General features: G+C 36.1%; 1 protein-coding gene across 1 annotated transcript; it reads left to right on the top strand.

Moving 5' to 3' along the window:
• The first annotated feature begins 1,700 nt into the window (after nt 1-1,700).
• On the top strand, nt 1,701-9,567 carry LOC148947997 (protein CFDP2-like). Its single transcript, XM_089096061.1, has 3 exons — nt 1,701-2,603; nt 7,362-7,475; nt 9,529-9,567. Exons 1-3 carry the CDS (start codon nt 1,701-1,703, stop codon nt 9,565-9,567), a joined length of 1,056 nt encoding a protein of 351 aa, XP_088952187.1.
• Nucleotides 9,568-10,249: the final 682 nt, after the last annotated feature.

Here is a 10,249-nt window from a genome sequence, read left to right as displayed (position 1 = left end):
GGGGCAGCTAGGTTGTTATTGTAATCTTTGTTGTTGTAACTTGAAAAAAGAAGCTCATTCGATTAGAAATTCAAAGGTCTAGTGCCCTTTTTAACAGTCTAAAGTGATTTGAAGGCAACTAGCCCCCCCCTCTCGCTCTTCCTTTTCCCCAAACACATGGAATAAAAGTTTTTAGATAGCCATTTTGTTCAGTGCTCTAGATTTCCAGATAGAAATTATGTTTTTGTGGAGGACACTCCCCGATGGCCCTCAGGTCAAGGGTTGTAAGTTATGCCCTAGGGGGATAAAAGGTTTTTTTATAGAACGTGTCGTCGTAGAAACTTCAAAAAAGTCTAATTCGACTGGAAGTTGAATTTGCTAGTGCCTTTTTTAATATTCGACAGTAATTGGAAGGCAACTAACACCCTTTCCACGCCTGACATTCCCAAAACACATCAAATCAAAATTTTAGATAACCATTTTGTTCCACGCAGTTTAAAGTTCAGAAAATTATACCTTTGTGCAGGATACTCCCCCCACAGTCTAGAGGGCAAGGGTTATAAGTTATGATCCGGGGAATTTAAGGTTTTATTGAAATCTTTGTCGTAGAAACTTGAAAAAGGGCTCATTCGATCTGAAATTAAAGGGCTAGTGCTCTTTTTAATAGTCGAAAGGGATTTGAAGGCAACTAGCCCCCCCCCCCCCCCCTCTCGCTCTTCTTTTCCCCAAACACATGGAATCAAAGTTTTTAGATAGTCATTTTGTTCAGTGTTGTAGATTTCCAGGTAGAAATCATGTTTTTTTGGAGGACACTCCTCGACAGCCCTCAGGTCAACGGTTGTAAGTTATGTCCTTGGTGGATAAAAGGTTTTTTATAGAACGCGTCGTCGTAGAAACTTCAAAAAGGCTAATTCGATTGGAAATTAAATTGGCTAGTGCCTTTTTTAATAGTTGACAGTAATTGGAAGGCAACTACCACCCTTTCCACGCCTACCAATTCCCCAAACATATCCAATCAAAATTCTAGATAACCATTTTGTTCCACGCAGTTTAAAGTTCAGAAAATTATAGATTTTTGCAGGATACTTCCCCCACAGTTTACTGGGACAGATTATTATTTATGCTGGGGTTCATTTAATTTTTTTATTGAAATCTTTATAGTAGAAACTTGAAAAAGAGCTCAGGCGATCGGACAATAAAGGGGCTAGTGCCTTATTTAATATTTATAGTGATTTGAGGACAACTGACCCCCCTCTTACGCCCAACTTTTTCCCAAACACATCCAATTCAAATTTTTAGATAGCCATTTTATTCATTTTAGTTGAAAGTTTTAGAAATTAGGTCTTTACGGATGACAACCCAATCCCCTCCACAGCCCTCAGGGCAAGGGCTGTAAGTTAGGCCCTGGGAGCATGTAAGGTTTTTCTAGAAAGCGATGTTGTAAAAACATCAAAAAGGGCTCATTCAACTGAAAATTGAAAGGGCTAGTTCCTTTTTAATAGTCGAAAGTTATTGAAGGGTAGTCAACCCCCTTCTCACACCCAAGATTTTTCCAAACACATCCAATCAAAATTTTGAGACATCCATTTTTTTTCAATGTAGTCCAAAGTTCTGGAAATTAGGTCTCGTAGGATAATAACCCCATCAGAGCCCTCATTGCAAGGTTGTAAGTCTTAAAAGCAAATTGGCAATGAAACCTTGGTTTCTGGAACGTAAGGACCATGGCTCAGCCCACAAAGACAGAACAGGTCCTAGAAGAAACAAAAAGTTATGGTTTAGACATTCTGGCTCTGTCGGAGGTCCGTTGGACTGGTGCAGGAAATCAAAACTTTAAAAAAGGATGCACAATCCTGCACAGTGGCACCGACAAAAAGAAAGAGGCAGGCGTTCCCATAATGCTGTCAAAATCGGCGTCTCAAGCCCTCATGAAATGGACTCCTATAAATGAGAGGATCATCGTAGCACGTTTCACAGGCAGCCAGGCAAAACTAACAGTAGTCGCATGCTATGCGCCAACTAATGATGCAGACGAAACCTCAAAAGACGACCTCTACAACACCCTGCAAGCCGTTGCCAAAGATATCCCCCGCCACGATCGTGTCTGTTTTGTTGATGACTTCAATGCCAAAGTGGGGAGCGACAAGTCATTCTGTCCTGAGGTTTTTGGGAGCCAAGGCCTCGGCGTAGTAAACGAGAACGGGACACTATTAGTTGATTTTGCGATAACGAACGACCTAATCATAGGAGGAACCTTTTTTCAACACAAAATCATGCATAGATTTTCATGGAACTCCCCAGACGCAAGAACACATAACAAGATTGACCATATTTTGATCAACAAAAAGTGGAAATCGAGCCTCCAAGATGTAAGAGCCTATAGAGGAGCCGACGTTGCTATAGACCATGCCTTGATGATTGCAAAGCTAGCTCTCAAGTTGAATTCCACGCAGAAAATTAAAAGTAAAGAAAGTCTTGCCTACGACTCAGATAAACTCTCCAACACCAAAGTGCAACACGAGTTTACTAAGCAGGCAACAAACAGGTTTGAGAACATGGCCCTAGACCTGGACCACGCTGTTAGCATCGAGAAAACCTGGACCACCCTAAAGGAAACCTATAACCAGGTAGCCGAAGAAACGATTGGGCACAAAAAGCGACTAATAAAAATAGGACCATCAGATTCAGTGTATCAGAGAACCCTATTGTAAAAATTTCAAACTCCTATCTGTAAAAATGCTGATTTTTGTTTGGCCGAAGAAAGATCCCAGAAGCGTGTTTTTTTTTTTTTTTCATGGGTAATTGTATCGACCCAATGGTCATAGAATATTGCGGGAGCGCTCATTTGAACTGAAATTAAAAGTTCTAGTGCCATTTTTAAGTGATCAAAGAATTGAGGGCAATAAGACCCTCTTCCACGCTCATTTTCCCCCCAAGTCACTCGATCAAAATTTTGAGATAGCCATTTTGTCCGGCATGGTCGAAAAATACAATATATATGTCTGTGAGGATGATTTAATCCCCAGAGTCCCCAAAGGAAGGTCTGCAAGTTATGAACTTTGCCCAATGTTTACATATAGTATTGGTCATTGGGAAGTATACAGAAGTTTTCAGGGGGATTTTTTCTGGTAGTTTAGGGGGGAGTGGGTTACGTGGGAGGATTACGTGGGTTGCATGGGAGGATCTTTCCACGGAGAAAGTTTTCACGGGGCAAGGGACATTGATATGAAGGGAGCGTCGGATTTCCCTGCATTATTTATAAAACTATCAGAAATTAAATTTAAAAGAATTTTTTTTCAACTGAAAGTAAGGAGCAACATCAAAACTTAAAACGAATATGATTGAGTTTGCCAATGGCCTTTGTGATTAAGGGGCGGTTCTTAAAGAATTGGAACAAAATTTGAACTTTAGTGTAAAATACGAGATACATTACTTGGGGGCGAACCCCCTTTTTATACGTAATAAAAATATATGAAAATAGAAGTTCTTTATGTAAGTTAATTCGTAATTTACCTCAGATCAAAATTTCGAGAAAGGCATTTACCCAAAAATAAAGTAAAATTGATATACAATTTTTTTTATTATTCATGTACGGTGAGCCAAAATCAACGCTGCATTAATTCAAAAACGTTCAGAAACAAAATAAAACAGCTAGTTTTCTTAATTGAAAGTAAGGAGCGACATTAAAAATTAAAACGAACAGAAATTATTCCGTATATGAAAAGGGCTCTCCGATCCTCAACGCCCCGCTCTTTACGCTAAAATTTGAGTTTTTCTCACAACTCAACTTTTTAAAACAATTCTCTGACTTTTAGGGGATGTCTCCCCCTTTTTTGAAAATAAGACAAATTTTCTCTTTCGCGTAACTTTTGGATGGGATAGATTAAATTTGATGAAACTTATTTATTTGAAATCAACATAAAATCTGATTCTTTTGATGTATCTATTGCTATCCGTTTTTTAGAGTTTCGGTTACTATTGAGCCGGTTCACTCCTTACATACATTTCGTTACCACGAACTGTTGGAAAAAGGTGGTACTTGTCTAAAATATTAATTTGAAAAAAAAGCTTTTCAGTGGGAACCAAAGAGCGAAGTTGAAACTTAAAACGAAGAAAAATTATAACTTGACAGCCTATTTAACGTATATCAATAAAACTAGTGCAAATAAATGAACTGGTGATATTTCTCTATGTTTGGAGGACTACAGAAAACTAGCGCTTTACTGAAAACACAAAAGCCAAGTATAAGAAACAAGAATATTGATTTAGGAGTCCAAAGTAAATTCGTGGCTTCACAGTAACAAACTAATCTATAAATCTTTTCGTAGTCTTACAGGGAATGTGATATCAGTAACTTTCAACATACAACTAAAATTATCTTAAAAACTTGGGCATAAAAATAATAAGTTTATAGTCGGTAAACAGCATAAAAAATAATGGATTGATTCATCGGGTAACATCCTGGTCTCACCTATTATTGTTCGAAATGAAGAACTTATCAACTATAATATGGACTCTGGAGATCCAGTTATTTCTCTCTATAAAACTGAGAATTTCAAGTTGTGATCTGGGTTGCAGCGGCAGCTGCAACCTAGTAAAGAGTAAACTACAGCCCATAGTAATCAAAAGTTGAAAAACTTGTTTTAAAAAAACTGTCTACTGAGAAAACTGTCTATTTGCCAATTGAAACTGAATCAGGAATGATAACTATTGTTTTGGTTAATTTTAGAGTAAAGGTTTATTGCGAAAAGAAATTTATGGTGATTTCGAAAAAGAGCCATAGGCAGAACATTTCAAAATCTGTTCTTTTCTTGATTTTTTTTTATTTGAGTTTTTTCTACCCCAGAAGATTTTCTGGCAGAAAATACGCCAGAACTCAACTTGGAAAAATAAACTTTAATTATTTGAGGTTCCATGATTTAACAATTTGAAGAATTCGCCATAACAACCCAGAAATTCATGTGGAAAATTCAGCTTCTCCTTCGTAAGAGTACATTTTTCATGCAGAGGAAGAAAACACTACTTTTCTCCAGTATTTAGCCCAAGATAGAATATGAAAAACGGAAGAAAAGAGACTAACCAGTTCATCACTTTCAGCAGCTTTTCGATCAGTAACAGGTGACCTGGAACAATGATTATTGACAACATTATGTGTTTCTTCTGTGCTAATCAATGCACGAGGGCTTCTAGGAACATCACCCGTTGAATAGGACCTCACTCTACGTCTTCAGTCTTTGGCTTGCCCAAGAAATTCATCCATTTTCTATTTAAATTCAAGTTTCTGAAGACACATTAATAATGTCAACAAACCACTGGAAAACAAAAAAATGATTAGTGAAAATAAGAATGGGACATATTTTAAAAAAATACAAAAAAAGAGGACAAAATAATCCACGCAACCTTACGCAAGAACATACACATAATGCCTTTTGGTCTACTGTCAACTATTAAAAAAGGCACTAGCCAATTTAATTTCCAATCGAATTAGCCTTTTTTGAAGTTTCTACGACGACACGGTCTGTAAAAACCTTTTATCCCCCTAGGTCATAACTTACAACCCTTGATCTGAGGGCTGTCGGAGAGTGTCCTCCTCAAAAACATAATTTCTATTTGGAAATCTACAGCATTCAACAAAATGGCTATCTAAAAACTTTTATTCCATGTGTTTGGGAAAAAGAAGAGCGAGAGGGGGGGGGGCTAGTTGCCTTCAAATCACTTTAGACTATTAAAAAGGGCACTAGACCTTTGAATTTCCAATCAAATGAGTTTCTTTTTTAGTTTCTACAACAAAGATTTCAATAACAACTTATATACCCCCGGGGCTAAACTTATAACCCTTGCCCTGAAGACTGTGGGGGGATTGTCCTGCTCAATGGTATAATTTACTGAACTTTAACTTAGTGCAACAAAATGGCTATCACAAAATTTTGATTGGATGTGTTTGGGGAAACGGTGAACTTGGAAAGGGTGTTAGTTGCCTTCCAATTTCTTTCGACTATTAAAATGGGCACTAGCCATTGTAATTTCTAATTGAATGAGCCGTTTTTGAAGTTTCTACGGAAGCACTTTCTATAAAAACTTTGTTTCAAAGTGAATTTTGGAAATTTTTTCGTTGAAATGTATGACATGGAATATTTTTTTAGTCTTGTGTCATGGTTTTTCCCGCCGGTGTAACATTCTGTTGATGTTTCATAGTGCATTTTTGAATTTTGTCCTTGGAAAATATGACATGGAATATTTTTCCAGTGTTTTATCGTGGTTAATCTTGTCAATGTTACATTCTGTTGATGTTTCAAAGTATATTTTAGAATTTTTTCGTTGAAACGTATGAAATGGAATATTTTGTAGTGTTATTTAGCGGTTTACACTTAAAATGCATGTTGGCAGCCATCATGCCAAACTCAAGATCAGGACAGAATTGAGCTGTGTGAAGCTTCTTGATAACTTTTGGTTGGTGACTTGTCAGAAAATTCTTCATTAAACCAAGGATATTGTGTGCCTTAGCTGCTTGGTTCCAACAGGGATTAAGAAATTTAAACTTATTATCAATTTGAATATAAAAAAAAAAGAATTTTAGAAAGCTTTTTTTTAAAGAAATTTTCCAAGGAAAAGGAAATTAATAGAGATTACCACAAACAATTGTAGGCCTAACGCCACTAAGCTTTCTTAAGACCAGAGTGTCCTTTGCCCTGCACTTAAAACAAAATACATTTCAAAGGTTTTCTATTTATAACATATTTAAATCCTAAGTTTCCAAAACTTCAAAAAACGAAAATTATCATATGATACACAGTCTATCTACTTTCATTAATTCTATACTGATCTTGGTTAATATGGTGATTTTCTTTTTTTTCTTTTTTTATATGACAAATGAAAACGCAATGCTTGAAAGGAAACTATACATAAGCAAACCTAGGGGGTGTTAGCCCTTGGCCCGTTTTTAGTAATTTTTGTTCCTTTTAGCCTTAATTGAATTCGTGTTTTTAGGAGTAATGTGCTTTTGGAATCGTAAGTATGCACAGGATGTCAAGTATAGAGTATAAAAGGTAAGTATGTGTATGAGTTTAATATTAAAAAATGAGGTAGGAAAGATTAGGGATTTAGCAATTCATAAATATTTATTTAAGACTAAACTCCTCCCGGTTATGCATTACAGTTGGAAGCTTTGGGGTCTTAGAAAAAGTGAGGAGCTTGAGGGACTGCAAAGAGATTATTTTAAGATAATTCTTAGGGCCCATAGATCTACTCACAATATTGAACAGGAGGGGGATTAAGGACTAAATAGATTAAGAAAAGATGGGTTAAAAAGAATGGTGAAGTTTAGGATAAAAACTTTAAGAAGTAAAAATAGGATAGCGTAAGACGCACATTTTATTGTGTTTTAGGATCAGATCGAGGTCGGGTGGACACAAGAAAATATGAAATTTTTAGATGAAGTTGGGGATTCGTATTTTTGGAATGAAGGTCAGGGATTGAATTTGGATACAGCGGTTGATAAGGTAAAAGAAAGCTTAAATGAGCAAGGTATACAGCAGTGACAGGCTCGGAAGGAGACCTCAGGATCTTTGAGTCATAGTACAGTGAAGGACACGTGAGGGGAAAAAAAAAATTTTAGTTGGGGTTGAGATTTGAAGAAATAAAATGGATTTTGAATTTAAGGGGAGGGTCGATTGATATTGGGGAAAAAAAGAGGAAATTTAAGGGCCCTTCCCTTGTCCGATGTGTTGAGAAAATGATGAGAATATTTTTCAATTTTGGGGGAATTGAAAGGAATTGGCGGATCTGAGAAATGAATGTTTTTAGCTAGTGTTGCTGTATAGAAGTTGGGTGAAAGGTATTGTAGGATCACGAGTTAAAATGATATTAAGGAATTTGGCTAAGTATGAATTTAATTAAGGCTAAAAGCAACAAAAATTACTATAAACGGGCCAAGGGCTAACACCCCCTTGGTTCGCTTAAGTATAGTGTCCTTTCAAGCATTGTGTTTTCATTTGCCATATAAAAAAAAGAAAAACAAGAAAATCCCCCTATTAACCAAGATCAGTATAGAATTAATGAAAGTAGATAGACTGTATATAATATGATAATTTTCGTTTTTTTAAGTTTTGGAAACTTAGAAATCAAATATGTTAAAAATAGAAAACCTTTTAAATTTATTTTGTTTTAAGTGCAGGGCAAAGGACACTTTGGTCTTAAGAAAGCTTAGTGGCGTTAGGCCTACAATTGTTTGTGGTAATCTCTATTAATTTCCTTTTCCTTGGAAAATTTCTTTAAAAAGAGCTTTCTAAAATTCTTTTTTTATATCTAAACTGACAATAAGTTTAAATCTCTTAATCACTGTTGGAACCAAGCAGCTAAGGCCTACAACATCCTTGGTTTGATCAAGAATTTTCTGACAAATCACCAACCGAAAGTTATCAAGAAGCTTTACACAACCCAATTCGGTTCTGATCTTTGAGTTTGGCATGATGGCTGCCAACCTGCATTTTAAGTGTAAACCGCGAAACAACACTACAAAATATTCTATGTCATACGTTTAAAACGAAAAACTTCTAAACTAAACTTTGAAACATCAACAGAATGTAACACTGACAAGTTAAACCACGACACAAAACTACAAAAATATTCCATTCCATATTTTCCAAGGACAAAATTCAAAAATGCACTATGAAACATCAACAGAATGTTACACCGGCGAGACAAACTATGACATAAGACTAAAAAAATATTCCATGTCATACATTTCAACGAAAAAATTTCCAAAATTCACTTTGAAACAAAGTTTTTATAGAACGTGTTTTCGTAGAAACTCCAAAAAGGGCTCATTCAATTAGAAATTACAATGGCTAGTGCCCTTTTTAATAGTCGAAAGTAATTGGAAGGTAACTAACACCGTTTCCACGCTCACCATTTCCCCAAACACATCCAATCAAAATTTTGGAAGAGTCATTTTGTTCCACGAAGTTAAAGTTCAGTAAATTCTACTTTCGAGCAGGACACTCCCCCCCCCAGTCTTCCGGGCCCGGGTTATACGTTATGGCCCGGGTGCCGGTGAGTTGTTATTTAAATATTTGTTGTTGTAACTTGAAAAAGGGCTCATTCGATTGGAAATTCAAAAGTCTAGTGCCCTTTTTAATAGCCGAAATTTATTTGAGGGCAACTAGCCCCCCCCCCTCTCGCTCTTCTTTTCCCCAACCACATGGAATCAAAGTTTTTAGATAGTCATTTTGTTCAGTGTTGTTGATTTCCAAATAGAAATTATGTTTTTGAGGAGGACACTCCCCGACAGCCCTTAGATCAACGGCTGTAAGTTATGTTCTAGGGGGATAAAAGGTTTTTTTATAGAACGTGTCGTCGTAGAAACTTCAAAAAAGGCTAATTCGATTGAAAGTTGAATTTCCTAGTGCCTTTTTTAATAGTCGACAGTGGACCAAAAGGCAGTATGTGTATGTTCTTGCTTAAGGTTGCGTGGATTATTTTGTCCTCTTTTTTTGTATTTTTTTAAAATACGTCCCATTCTTATTTTCACTAATCATTTTTTTGGTTTTCCAGTGCTTTGTTGACATTATTAATGTGTCTTCAGAAACTTGAATTTAAATAGGACATGGATGAATTCCTTGGGCAAGTCAAAGACAGAAGACGTAGAGTGAGGTCCTATTCAGCGGGTGATGTTCCTAGAAGCCCTCGTGCATTGATTAGCACCGAAGAAACACATAATGTTGTCAATAATCATTGTTCCAGGTCACCTGTTACTGATCGAAAAGCTGCTGAAAGTGATGAACCGGTTAGTCTCTTTTCTTCCATTTTTCATATTCTATCTAGGGCTAAATACTGGAGAAAAGTAGTGTTTTCTTCCTCTGCATGAAAAATGTACTCTTACAAAGGAGAAGCTTAATTTTCAACATGAATTTCCAGGTTGTTATGGCGAATTCTTCAAATTGTTAAATCATGGAACCTCAAATAATTAAAGTTTATTTTTCCAAGTTGAGTTCTGGCGTATTTTCTGCCAGAAAATCTTCTGGGGTAGAAAAAACTCAAATAAAAAAAAATCAAGAAAAGAACGGATTCTGAAATGTTCTACCTATGACTCTTTTTTGAAACCACCATATATTTATTTTTGCAATAAACTTTTACTGTAAAATTAACCAAAACAATAGTTATCATTGCTGATTCAGTGTCAAATGGCAATTTTTTCTTACTACACAGTTTTTTTTTAACAAGTTATTCAACTTTTGATTATTATGGGCTGTAGTTTGCTCTTTACTAGGTTGCA

This window comes from Artemia sp. Qi Xiang Cuo, chromosome 10, assembly GCF_049724085.1.
Source record: "Artemia sp. Qi Xiang Cuo chromosome 10, ASM4972408v1, whole genome shotgun sequence".
NCBI classification, from domain to species: domain Eukaryota; kingdom Metazoa; phylum Arthropoda; class Branchiopoda; order Anostraca; family Artemiidae; genus Artemia; species Artemia sp. Qi Xiang Cuo.
Note: the sequence above shows the minus strand (reverse complement) of the source record. Positions and strands in the feature narration are given on the sequence as shown.

Coding starts and splice junctions, on each gene's coding strand:
- LOC148947997 (XM_089096061.1), top strand. CDS start 1,701: ATGGCTCAGCCCACAAAGACAGAACAGGTCCTAGAAGAAACAAAAAGT. Junction 2,604..7,361: donor TAAAGGAAACCTATAACCAG/GTAGCCGAAGAA, acceptor ATTGTGTTTTAG/GATCAGATCGAGGTCGGGTG. Junction 7,476..9,528: donor TGGATACAGCGGTTGATAAG/GTAAAAGAAAGC, acceptor TTGGTTTTCCAG/TGCTTTGTTGACATTATTAA.